At 44.3% G+C, this 13958-nt stretch overlaps 1 protein-coding gene across 1 annotated transcript in view; it reads left to right on the forward strand.

Annotated features, from left to right (window-relative positions):
• The window catches only part of PCNX2 (pecanex 2), a 306992-nt gene that overhangs the window by 201627 nt on the left and 91407 nt on the right, over positions 1–13958 (forward strand). The window contains exon 23 of the mRNA XM_068982673.1: positions 5470–5599. Within this exon, the coding sequence (XP_068838774.1) occupies positions 5470–5599 (130 nt within the window). The remainder of the gene's footprint in view (positions 1–5469; positions 5600–13958) is intronic.

The following is a 13958-nucleotide window of genomic DNA, read 5'->3' on the forward strand; positions in this document are numbered from 1 at the left end:
GTGCAAAATAGTGCAAATTAATTTGATATTATTAAACATTATAAATAGGATTTCTATATTATTGTTGATTATATAACATTATATTAAAACATAGTTTGATTATCATATACTTGAAGAATGTCCAACAACCCAGAATTGGGCACAAACAGAATTATTCAAATATCTTTGAAGACCAAAAAAATATTTATGGTTTTGTTTTACAATTGTCATTAGCCAAGGATCCTAGTTTTATCATTCATAGTTTCATTTGGTTTCCTTATCTATTTTTAAGTGTTTCCATAATGATAATTAGTTTTAATTTACTTCAAAACAATTTGACATGCTCCTACTAAAGATCATTTTGACACAGCTAAATTGTGTGTTGAAGAGTAAATAAAATATTCTTAACTCAGGCCTAAAATTTGCCCTCCCTCAAAGACTTCTCTTCCCACTAAATTTATACATTTTTAGTTTGTGTTTCCTGAGTTGTGGTCCAGGAACTTCCTGTATCAGAATCCTTAGAGGAGCTTATTAAATAAGCAGATTCCTGAGGTCAGCACATACCTTGAAAACCACATTTAAAGGGGGAATCCTGAAATCTCCATCTTCACAAGCCTCCCTGGGATTCTCATTCACTGATGTGTGTGAAGCGCAGTCTTGGCTGGCATCCAGTGTGGGTGCTGTGAGCTTGTTTTAATGGCCACACAGAGCTTTCTTTCCTGGAGGTTACATGAGGCTCCTCAAGACAATTCTTAAGGAACCCCTGGGATCTCAACTTTGAGTACAGATATAGAAATTGGGATATTTGTTATCCTCTGGTAGCTCAGCTGGTAAAGCATCTGCCTGCAGTGAGGAAGACCTGGATTTGATCCCTGGGTCAGGAAGATCCCCTGGAGAAGGGAATGACTACCCACTCCAGTATTCTTGCCTGGAGAATCCCATGGACAGAGGAGCCTGGTGGGCTACAGTCCATGGGGCCCCAAAAAGTCAGACTACTGAGCAACTAATACACACATTTGTAAAGTGATGATATGTTCTATATATTTTTTAAACGCTATCCTTCTGACTCATTTGTTTTTTAAAAAAATTAATCATACCCAAAGCTGTCCTCAAAATGCACATTCTCCATATTCTTATTCTTAGACCTGCATTGATATTTGTAAAGTGTTTCATGCTTATTTGGCAGAACAAGCTCGGGAAAAATGATTGCAAAAGTGTGAGCTTGTATACCACCCCTTTATAAGAACATTCATTTTCTACAGCAGCAGTCATTTTACTTTTTCTAAACAGAGTCCTTTAAAACAAAGACAGTGAGATGAAAGAGTGAGGGGATTTTTATTTATTTCTGGTGCATGTCTTGGGGATCCTGTCTAGAATTTAAAACCTGTTTATTAAATGAAAAAGATGAGATGGATATAAATTTGCAGCTGAGGAGTTAGACTAAGAATTTAAAACTTGAAGTAGCGGTTTCCAGTTTTATCCTAAATTTGGTCTCACAGAGATCTGTAGCATTTCTTGTGGCTTCTTCTGCCTTGTTCAGTGAATTTATTAATACTAATTACCCCTTGCAGTTCCATAGCTGAATTACACGTTCCGGGAGCCATAAGTTTCAATTACCTGACCTTTATGTGTGTTGAGGGCTCACACACTGGCATGTGGTACCTGGCACTTGCTAGCTCCTCCGAATTCAAAGGCGACACTGGCATCCTTCTCAGATGGAGCACACTGGGCATTGCATCCCAGTATGTTCGTGACGGGCTTCCCTGGTGGCTCAAAGGTCAAGAATCCGCCTGCCAATGTAGGAGACGTGGGTTTGATCCCCGGCTGGGGAAGATCCCTGGAGAAGGAAATGGCAACCCACTCCAGTACTCTTGCCTGGAAAATCCCATGGACAGAGGGGCCTGGTGGGCTACAGTCCATGGGGTCGCAAAGAGCTGGACATGGCTTGGCAACTAAACAACAGTGTTCATGATGGATGGATCTGATTTTCGGACACAATCAGTCCTCATGCTTTGTTCCGAAAACTGTTCCCATCAGTGACACCCACGTGCCTCTGCTCAGGTACAGACCCTTCAGTGGGTCTGACCACAGCTGGTGTGATGGCCTACAGGAGCTTCAGCACCCTCCTCATCACCCAAAGACACCTTCCCATCCTGGATCCATTGTAAAGGTGGTGATGGTGGTGGTTTAGTGACTAAATCATGCCCGACTCTTTTACGACCCATGGTCTGTAGCCCTCCAGGCTCCTCTGTCTGTGGGATTTCCCAGGCAAGAATACTAGAGTGGCTTGTCATTTCCTTCTCCAGGGGATCTTCCCAACTCAGAGATCAAACCCTGATCTCCTGCTTGGCAGGCAGATTCTTTACACTGAGCCACCTGGGAAGCCCATTGTAATGCCCATTTGCTATTTGGAGCCCAACATCATACTAGTCAGAATATGCGATCATTGAAGAAACCAGATATATGTGCCATCAGGGCAAAACTATCAGGTTCCTAAATGCCAGCCCTGGATCTTGACTAATTCTGAAATGTTAATGATTCTTTCACCCTAAAAGGAAGCTGTGGGTTCCATCCTGGCATTGAGAAGGGACTAATTTGCTCCATTTTGAAACTGAATTAACTTCCAGGCCAGCAGGTCACTATTTAGTAAATTGCTTTTTCCAGTCCTAGCATGTTTTGTCCCTCGGTCACCTCTGTTAGTTTCTGAGCTTGTAACCTCCAGGGAAGGATGAGAATGCTCACTCTTTTAATATGTGTAGAGGCCATGCAAGACCATTATCTTCAAATAATTAGAGTTGGCCAGATTCGCTCTATTAAATGTGTGTATTGGAAAGACTGCTTTCTATTTGGCATGTCATTTTGAGCTTCCAATTACGTTTTTAAGTTTTAACGTTGAACATTTTCATTTTAAATGCCTGAACCTTTTTAAGGAGTCTCCATCCTTAGCAACTGAACAGCAACAACCGTCTACTCCTTAGGCCTGCCTCTTGGCTCTCAACAAAGAAGGCTGCATGTTTCTCAGTACTGCCTTAGTTGTTATAGTCACGGTCTTCTGTATTTATACATATATATATATATTTGCTGATATATATTAAAACATATATATTTATAAATATACATGTATTTACGGATGGTCCCTAAATAAAATAACCTATGAGGCCTTCTGTTCACTGCTCCCCTACTTCTGACCTATTACGACTTCATTTTCTTTCCTACCAAATTTGAACTTTATAAGCTAGCAATATTTTCCTCATTTTTTAATGTCTGGATAACTGTTTCTGGTGTTTAAAAAATGGATAGCATACTCTTTGGGGAAATGTTTAGAAGCAAAAAGAATGGCAGTGCCAGCCCACCCAGCCTGCGGCCCGGCCTGGCTTCCACTTACCTTGCCCTGGTTCTTCTGCTAACCCCACAGGGCCCCCTGAACCTGCCAGAGTGGATGAGCCTCTCTTCTCTCCTTCCCCTACCCCCCTCCCCACAACACCCCACTTCTCAGGAATCTCCCCTGTGGCCCCACTCTGCTTTTTCAGCACCTTTTCTCAGTGACATCTCCTGTGTAGTTCCTTTTACGTCTGATGATGGAGGTGTACTAAGTTGGTATGTTTTGTGGCAGAGGTATTTTTTTTAATTTTTGATTGTTGATACTTTGTTTAAAAAAATTTTTTTAAATCTATTTTTTGGCTGTTCTGTGTCTTTGTTGCAGTGAGTGGTCTCACTAGTTGTGACACATGGGATTAGGTGCCTGGTGGCATGTGGGATGTTAGTTCCCCAACCAGGGACTGAACCCACGCCCACTGTATTGGAAGGAAGATTCTTAAGCACTGGAGCACCAGGGACGTCCCGTGTAGTAGAGATATTTAGATCTTTCCCATTTTCAAATTAACAAGAAACTGATTCTGCATTTGGACCTAGGTCAGAATAAAGGGAACTGGACTGAAAGTGTAGCACAAGCGAGATCTTTTGATACCCAAACAGTTCAACACAATTATGAATGGCGGGTGTGTCATTTCACTCCTCAAGATGTTTGGAAATAAACAGCAAATTGGGAAAAAAAAAAAAAAGACATAGTTACAAATGAAGAAAACTTTTACATCTATGAAAATGCTCAGGGAAGTGTCTGTAGACCGACAAGGCTCACTCACACTTCTGTATTTATACGTAAATGGGTATCTGAAGTCCCATATCGCAAAAGCCCTGCCATTGATAACATGGGAAAGCCCTTCTATGTTCCGGTAGGTAATGAAACACAGAGCCCTCCTATCCGTGACCAGCATGGAGGCATTTCTTACTATCCACTGGAACTTTTTAAAATGGGCTATAGAAATAAGACCTCCATTTGTGCAACAGTGAGAAAAAGGCACATTTTCCAGGTGGGAAAATCAGCCTTATAGGAGATCAGATATTTTTTTTGGCCCTGCCCTGTAGTGTGTGGACCTTAGTTTTCTGACCAGGGATTGAACCTGTGTCCCCTGTTTTAAGAGTGTGGAGTCTTAGCCACTGAGCCATCAGAGAAGCCCCATCCTTATAAATCAGATCAGACCTGCGGTAGAATCAAGCAGGCCTCACCCTGAAGCACAAGGAATCACATGCACACGCAAAACCTGGGCAGTCTGGCTCCCCACTGACCTCTGCCGCCTCTTCCCCTCAGGCCCCACCATCACCCCCGAACCACAGTGATGTGAGTGTGATTGACAGCTGGAGGGGGTTCCCCAGTGATGGTGGGAAACTGGGGAGGGACTAGCCCTCTGCGCCTCCCCCGGATTTCCAGAGGTCCATTAGTTGACCTTAAGCCAAAAGTTAGAGCCATGCTTATTTTAATTTTGGACAATTAGATTTCTGATCAGTGTATGTAAAGTTGAGGCATGCCAGCAAGTAGGAACTCATGCAGCGTACTAGGGAGATGACAGCCGGCAGCACACTGTGACTATGTGTACACGTTTTTAACTTATAAACCAGATATAAGCTGGGTTTTTTTCTTTTTTTAATTGAATTGATCTCTTGGTGTTCAGAGTGTGATAAAAGACACAGATTTTTGAATAGTGGGAAAAGATTCTTTGAGGAACAGAGATGCTGTCTTCCCAAACAATGGTATTTATTTACTTTCAGAGTATAATTTAATTTTAATTATTTATAAAGCTGCTTAGTACTTTAGTAAATGTGCCACAGTGTGTCTGGTTCAGCTAATGTTATCTCAGGAAAAAGCACTGTTCTTTTCAAATGTTAGATATTAAATCTTTGCCATGAATTGTGCTGAGACTGCTGGGAATTTTATGAGAATCATTTGGTTTTCGCAGTGGTGATACATGAGACCTAGCAGGATGCTATTGAAAATTTTACATTTCCAAAAATGTACCTACAGCCATCATAGGGATGCCTGTCTTTCTTTCCTTGGTGAGAAAATGGCTTTCATATAAACTTGTTAAAATCTCAAATATTATTTAGAAAAATAACAATGAGCACACTTTTTGAGCCTTAACTCGAAATCCTCAGATTCTGCCATGCTTTTCTTTCAGACGTTTGCCACGTCCATCGTTTCTACTCCACTGAGCCCATTTCTTGGGAGCGTCATTTTTATCACTTCGTATGTCAGGCCAGTGAAATTCTGGGAGAAAAACTACAAGTAAGACCCTAAAATCATTACTGACTTGCTTTGCTAAGACTTGAGTTCAGGATGCTCCTCAACCTTTGTCTATGAGAAGTCCAGGCATCAGGTTTTGTCCTCCTGTGGGGCAGCCCTAGCGACCCCACCCCGACCCTGCACCAGATCACCCACTCAGCTTCCAGGTTCTGGGCCAAGTCTACTGATGGCAAATTTGCAATCGGCACCAGTCTAGGTTTCACCAGCTGTGAAGGAAATTGAGTTATCTCTGTGCATTCTTTTTTTTTTTTTTTTTTTAAAAAAAAAGCTTTTTACTTTGTTTTGGGGTTTAGCCGGTTAACAATGTGATAGTTTCAGGTGAACATCCAAGGGACCCAGCTATACATATACATGTATCCATTCTCCAGCAAACTTCCTTCCCATCCAGGCTGCCACGTAACACTGAGCAGAGTTCCCTGTGCCGTACAGTAGTTCCCTTTTGGTATCCATTTTAAATACAGCAATCACTGCCCACTCTTAACAGTTGCTCTTGAGAGGTTGTCTTAAGAGCCATGGTCTAGCCATTGGATCAGATTGCTTCTTGGGGGCTCATCTGCCTTCTGTGGGCCTTTGAAACACACATGCCACGCATGTACCAGTGTGCATGCATCCCAGCTCAAAGTGAGTACACCATTTTTTTCCTGAGCACCGTTGAACTAGAAGATGACGCGTATGCTTTGTCTTGGCTATTTGTACTGGTCAGTCATAAATTTCCTCAAGCAAACAGTGATGGAGCCAGAGCTGTCTTTTTTTTTTCTCGGTTGTGCCACACGGCATGTGGGATCTTAGTTCTCTGATTAGGGATCAAACTCTTGTCTTCTTCATTGGAAGGCAGAGTGTTAACCACTGGAGCACCAGGGAAATCCCACTAGGGCCATGATTTTGTCCGAACTGGTGGGAAGTAATGGTTCTGTGAGAAACTTTCAAGAGCCATTGATTTGCTGGGGGAGGGCCTGAACAACAGCCAGAGGAGGGGGCAAGATGAGCCGGCCTGTCTCCAGCTGGGTTGTCTCCTTTGCCCTCATTTACAAGCTGTACCTGGGCTGTCCCATCCAAGCCCTAATCCGTCCTCTGTAACGTATCTACATTGCCCATGGCTCTGCCCGGTGGCGCTAGTGGTAAAGAACCCGCTTGCCCATGCAAGAGACAGAAGACTCACACATTTGATCCCTGGGTTGGGAAGATCCCCTGGAGAAGGAAATGGCAACCCACTCCAGTATTTTGCCTGGAGAATCCCATGGACAGAGGAACCTGGCGGGCTTCCATAGGGTTGCACAGAGTGAGACACGACTGAAGCGACTCAGCACACTCACATTGCCACTTTACGTTGCGCCCGCATGTGTCACAGAGACCAGAGTTATGTTAGGAGACCATGTGGTTAGACGGTTTATGTGAATGGAAACGCACATCTTCCTGGGGCAGGCAATAGGATGTTATGATGAACACCCAGCGCGGGCCGCCAGCCTGCCAGGGCTCACACCTCACCTTCATCATTTGATGTGGATGACCTCAGCCTTTTCTCTTCTCTTCTGTAAAATGGGGCCAAAAGAATAAGGCCTACTTCCCAGCCTTGCAGGGGAATATGAGTTAATAGTCACAAAGCACCTCGAACACAGTAACTGCCACATGGACCTGCACTGGTGGGGCTCTTCTCTGACTGCCCTGCCTGGAATTCCTGACCCCAGACTGTGCTAACCATCTCTGGGACCTCACATTTAGGGGTCCTGGGGAAATCGAACCAAACTGGAGCACCCCAAGGTGAGTCAGTGCTGTGAGACCACCAGGAGGTGGGGAAGGCCTCGCCTGTGTCTGGCAGATTCCTCAACTTTGAAAAGGTGGGCTTGTTGCTGTACAAGTGAAGCCATCTTGAAATTTACACGTAAGCAAGAGTCTCTTTTGCATTTGTCTGAATAGATGCTGGGGCTTCCCACGTAGCTCAGTGGTAAAAGAATCTGCCTGCAGTACAGGAGACGAAGGAATGCGGGTTCAATCCCAGGGTCAGGAAGATCTCCTGGAGAAGGAAATGGCAACCCACTCCAGTATTCATGCCTGGAAAATCCCATGGACAGAGGAGCCTGGTGGGCTTCAGTCCATGGCGTGACAAAGAATTGGACGTGACTGAGTGAGCAGGCATGCAGAGAGATGCTGGGCATATTTACAGAGTCAGAAGGAAAAGAAAGTCACCAGCACTGGCTTGTCTTTAAGCTTCTCAAGGAGAAAACAATTTGGGGGACTTTTGTGGAGCTCGGAAAATCATATTTCTGAAAGGTAAAAACACTTGGGAATAAGAGGTGTGACAATCTCATAGGTTTTTTAACTATTCAGGAAAGTGCACGATATTTTAAAGGTGATCTTTAACATAAAAGATTTCTTTTTGTCTCCTGTTCTCAGATATGTTTGAAAACCAGTTTTTGGTAGGGGGCCAGAGAAGAATTTGATAAGCAAAAGGCATCCCCTTTGAACTGGAGGGGGTGATGTTCAGTCACTAAGTCGTGTCCAATTCTTTGCGACCCCAAGGACTGCAGCACACCAGGCCCCCCTGTCCTTCACTATCTCCTGGAGTTTGCTCAAATTCCTGTCTGTCTATTGAGTCAGTGATGCTATCTAACCATCTCATTCTCTACCCTCTTCTTTTTTTGCCTTCAGTTTTTCCCAGCATCAGGTCTTTCCCAGTGAGACTGTTCTTCACATCAGGTGGCCAAAGTACTGGCGCTTCAGCTTCAGCATCAGTCCTTCCAATGAATATTCAGGGTTGATTTCCTTTAGGATTGACTGGTTTCCCATAGAAAGGGAAGTGGGGAAATCTTTGTGAGATGCTTTTGTTGAGGGGAGTCATCCTAACACCTGTGCAATACAAGTTGTGTATTTTCTTATTTAGTTTCCTCACTTCCAAGAGTCAGCCACCCATTTAGGATGATACATTGAAATATGAATTGTAGGTTTATGCAAGTTACTTAAAAATATAGGCTGCTCAAGTATTTCCTTATTCAGCCACACAAAGAGATGATGATGCTGTGACCCATTCTTTTGCTCAGGGTAGCACTCTGTTACGTGTGGGGGCTTTGGTCAGCTGTCCTGGGATGAGAAGAGCACAGCAGGGTCTGTGGGTATGTATGAGGACGTCAGTCTCTCTGAAGGAGCCAAGTTGGAGAAGACATTCGGTGCAGCTGGTGGGGGCAGGAAGAGGTGTGGGTGCAGGAGCCAGCCAGCTGAGAGCCTCTTGTCACCTCGTGTTAAGCCTCCGAATACAGAGCCCTGTGGCCATCTGCTTAAAAGATTGGAGATGGAATTTGGAACAGTGAGAGTGGTGGGAACCCAGAAAGGAAATGGCAGGAAATCCCATCTAGATCTGGAAAGCGCATTCTCTGTATCTGAAACTGTTGGTTTTTATTTCAAGCACTAGTGATTTTTCTTATTCTTATTTGTGAGTGTCTCTGTAGCCGTTCCCATTACTTTCTTTTCCATCTGATGCAGAGAAGCAGTTGTTAGTGTGATTGATTGTTTACTAACTGTCCCAGCTAAGAGATACTCTCCTCTCTGTGTGTCAGTGAGCACAGTCTGCCAGTGGGCACCAGGGTCTCCAGCCTCACCCTGGGGGTGTGGTGAAGAGCCCTCATCGTCTCCTCACCTGGCTCCCCCTCCCTCTCCACCTCTGCTCCCTCTCTTTCCAGTCCTCTGATTTCTCTTCCAGACCTTTTAAAGCTGCCTTTGGTTTTTGCAAGACTCCAGTGAGCCCTGTACTCTAATAGAGCCAGCTTCTTTCTTTCTCTTTTTTTGGCTGTATGTGGGATCTTCAATCCCCTACCAGGGATCAAAGCCATGGCCCCTGCATTAGAAGGGCAGAGTCCTAACCACTGGACTTCAGGGAAGTCCCCTGGGACCATTTTCATTCTCTGTGGAAACAGTAAGTCAGTCACCAGCTAGCTACCTGGTGACTCTGGCCTGTCAGTTTGCCCCAGCTTGGTCTGTCTTGAGATCTGCAGAATCTGTACCGAAACGCTGCTCCTCACTGGGGGCTGGTGACAAACATGTCCTCTGCCCGCCTAACTAAGCTGCTGTCCGGTTGATTCCCCAGAAGCAGTACAGGTCACACTGTCTCCGAAGTCTGAGCTGGCTCATTGCTGCCTGACAAGGAGAAGTCCCCCAGAGCCCCGCACCGCTGGAACTGCTCTGTGCCTGCCTCTTCCAACGTGGCAGCCCTCCCAGCACTCGCCACAGGGCTAGTGTGGCTGAAGTTGAAATTCCATCGAGTTTTAATTAATCTAAATTTAAGTAGTTGCGTGTGACCAGAGGCTACTGTGTTGGACAGCACAGATGCAGACCCACTTCACCCCAGTCCTTATCTTCCACAGTACTTTTTCATACATCACATAGTCACATTTTTCATTCCCAGCCTTCCCTTGGCCAGGCTCTTCTCATCCAATGCTCTCCCCTCCCACACACCTCCACTTCCACCCACATAGATTCAAAAGGCATCTCTGAATGATTCAGAGAATCATTCCACCTGTTGATGGATGAATGGAAGGTTCAGGAAGGACTTTTAGGATGAGAGGTACCGAAGCCATCACTTTTGGAAAACAAATTTGCTCTGTGGCTGTTGTAAATTGTACCAACGATTGGTGTGGACTGATACTGCTTCCAAGTTTGGACTTCTCTGTTTTCATCTTTGTGTCCCTATGTTGTATGTACAGAACAGCCCTGCTCACAGTAGGTGCTCCATGACTATTTCTTGACTTAATGAAGTCCAACAATATTATGTAAAAGAGAAAGGGAAGCGGAATCTGGATCTCATTTGCCTCAACACGATGTTCGCTATTAAACTGTTCTTAACTAAGAAGGCCTTTAAAATCAGTCTTGATGAGTTCTGCCTGGTGTCTCCGTTTAATTTACAGGCAGTGATGGCACTGTAATAATAGTGCCTGATGTTTATAAATCCTCTTATGTTAGAGTACTTTTAAAGAGCTTTAGAAATACATATTGATATTATGATTTATCATCCTTCTCTCTATATATAAACAATTTCTAAATAACCAAACTTTATCGTTAACATGCAGCAAATGTTTAGGCTAGAAAGCATTTGACTCATGGCCCTGGTTGTTTCATCCAGCGTCTCAGTCCTAAAGGAGTTGACTGGTCAGGAAGATTCCCTGGAGGAGGGCATGGCAACCCACTCCAGTATTCTTGCCTGGAGAATCTGATGGCCTTATGAGCCTGGTGGGCTACAGTCCACAGAGTTGCAGAGTCGGACATGACTGAACTGACTTAGCAGCGCTAAAGTAGGAAAAGTTCCGTTCACAATGATTGGATTTTGATACTGCAAAAGTCTTCTGTTGTGGTTCGGACACTGAGTCATGTCCAATTCTATTCTGACCCCATGGACTGTAGCCTGCCAGGCTCCTCTGTCCGTGGAATTTCCCGGGGAAGGATCCTGGAGTGGGTTGCCATTTTCTTCTCCAGGGGGTCTTCCTGACCCAGGGATTGAACCCACAGCTGCTGCATTGGCAGGTGGATTCTTCACCACTGAGCTACCAGGGAAGTTCCAAAAGTCTTCTATAAAATGTTAAATACCATAGCTACGAGGAGACACAGGTAACAGTCACCTGAAGGGCACATGAAAGTTCACGGTTGTTATGTTTCTATTATATTGTCCAGATTCGTCTTAAAATGTTAAAGAGTTCTGGACAGTATCCTTGTTAACAAGTATACTATAAGCATGTTCATGAGACCACTGTGCTGGCTTAAGACACGAATCATTCTATGTGATTGCTTTACAAAAAAAATCAACTCTGCATTCCATGCCTGTATTCGTTGTTGTTCAGTTACAGATGTCATGATCTTGTCCCACCTTAACCCTAATCAGGAAGAAGATAATCAGTGTGACTTCATCTTCAGCTCTTCCTGAGACGGTGATGGTACTCAGAAAGACCTTGATTAAAATCCCAGTCCATATGCTCCATTTGGTGTTTGATTTTAGGAAATTATTCAGCCTGTTCCATTCAGTCACTCAGTCGTGTCCGACTCTGCAACCCCATAGCCTGCATCACGCCAGGCTTCCCTGTCTATCACCAACTCCCAGAGTTTGCTCAGATTCATGTCTATCGAGCTGGTGATACCATCCAACCATTTTATCCTCTGTTGTCCCCTTCTCCTCCCCACCTTCAATCTTTCCCCAGTATCAGAGTCTTTTCCAATGAGTCAGTTCTTCTCATCAGATGGCCAAAATACTGGAGTTTCAGCTTCAGCATCAGTCCTTCCAGTGAATATTCAGGACTGATTTCCTTTAGGATTGACTGGTTGGATTTCCTTGCAGTCCAAGGGACTCTCAAGAGTCTTCTCCAACACCACAGTTCCAAAGCATCAGTTCTTTGGCACAAGTTTTCTTTATGATCTATCTCTCACATCCGTACATGATGACTGGGAAGACCGTAGCTTTGACTAGATGGACCTTTGTTGGCAAAGTAACATCTCTGCTTTTTAATATGCTGTCTAGGTTGGCCATTGCTTTTTTTCCAAAGAGAAAGTGTCTTTTAATTTCATGACTGCAGTTACCATCTGCAGTGGTTTGGGAGCCCAATAAAATAAAGTCTGTCACTGTTTCCATTGTTTCCCCATCTGTTTGCCTTGAAGTGATGGGACCAGATGCCACAATCTTTGTTTTTTTGAATGTTGAGTTTTAAGCTAGCTTTTTCACTCTCCTCTTTGACTTTTGTCAAGAGATTCTTCAGTTCCTCTTCGCTTTCTGCTGTAAGGGTGGTGTCATCTGCATATCTGAGGTTATTGATAGTTCTCCTGGCAGTCTTGATTCCAGCTTGTGCTTCATCCAGCCTGCCATTTCACATGATGTGCTCTGCATATAAGTTAAATAAGCAGGGTGACAATGTACAGCCTTGATGTACTCCTTTCCCAGTTTGGAAACAGTCGTTGTTCCATGTCTGGATCTAACTGTTGCTTCTTGACCTGCTTACAGATTTCTCAGGAAAATTATTAGAAGAAATGAAGTAGCCCTCATAGTCAACAAAACTCAGCCTGTGAGCCTCAGTTAACTCATGTGTAAAATGGGATGACTGTCTCTGTGTGCCTCCTAGAAGTTGTAAACACAAAATTAAGCCTGTACCCATTTTGCTTTCCTTCTTTGTATTTTTTAAAATTTGTTGCTAATTGGAGGCTAATTGCTATACAAGGTTTTGCTGTTTTCTGTCAAATATGAATCAGCTATAAGTGTATACATATATGTGTGTCCTCTCCCTCTTGACCTTGTTGTTTGTAAAATTGGCCACATTGCACGGCATTTGGGATCTTAGTTCGCTGACCAGAGATGGAATCTGGGGTCTTCTACGTTGGAACCGTGGAGTCTTAATTACCGGACTGCCAGGGAATTCCCTTCTTCCTTATATTTTTATCTGCTGCCATTTAACTTTTACTTCAGGTAAATCTAGACATGTTTTGTGTTTCCTTGCAACCTACCTGAAGTCATTTCTGAAATGGCAGAACACGACCATAGCAACCCACGAAAGAACACGTGTGTAGACCGTGGAGCGTCATATCCACAGCCACTATGCTGTGAGATGCTCTGTAAATGCTGCTCCTCCCCTCCTGACGCTATGGTTATTTTGAGGCTTTAGCCAGTCCCAGAGCCTAGGTTCTGTTCTCTGAGCATCAGAGCTGCCTTTGTGGAAAGAGCGGGATCTCCCAAGTGCCATTCTTTTGTGGTTTATCGATCAACAGGATAGACGATCAAAATATTTCAGCTAGTCTCAGTGAGCTCTCATGGGCCTTACTTTGTTATTCCGCAGCCCCTTCCTGGGTTTGTAATATAGAAGGGAAGCTGGCTGGACCTTCGGAATTGCAGGATACCCCCTGTACTGTCTACAGGGAGGGGGTCCTCTTGCTGCTCATCTGGAGCGGACCTTGTATCTCACTCAGCAGCCCCTGTGAGCGTTGTCAGCTACAGTAGTGGGCACTTACTGTATCAGGTCTGCTCCTTGTGGCATCAGCCAAATACCCCATACACCTGGATAGACCTGCTGGTCCTGAAGCACGCAGCATCCTTGCCCCACATGTACCGTCCTTTAACAGTTTGAAGGAACCTTTCCTTCCCTTCTCAGCCCTCTGCTTCAGGCTAAACAGTCCTCTCTGTTCTTGGTGTGAGATGGTCTAGACCTTGAGCATCTCAGCTGCCTTCATCCAGATGTTTACTGAGATTTCCCTAGCAGATACCTCCAGGTGTCACCTACTCAGTTCACAGTAAAGGGACCTGTTACTTCCTCTAAGTCCTATGTTCTGCTCTCAATTATGCTTCTTAAAATCTTGTTGTTCATTCACTAAGTTGTGTCTGACTCTT

This window comes from Capricornis sumatraensis, chromosome 10 (genome assembly GCF_032405125.1).
Source record: "Capricornis sumatraensis isolate serow.1 chromosome 10, serow.2, whole genome shotgun sequence".
Taxonomy (NCBI): domain Eukaryota; kingdom Metazoa; phylum Chordata; class Mammalia; order Artiodactyla; family Bovidae; genus Capricornis; species Capricornis sumatraensis.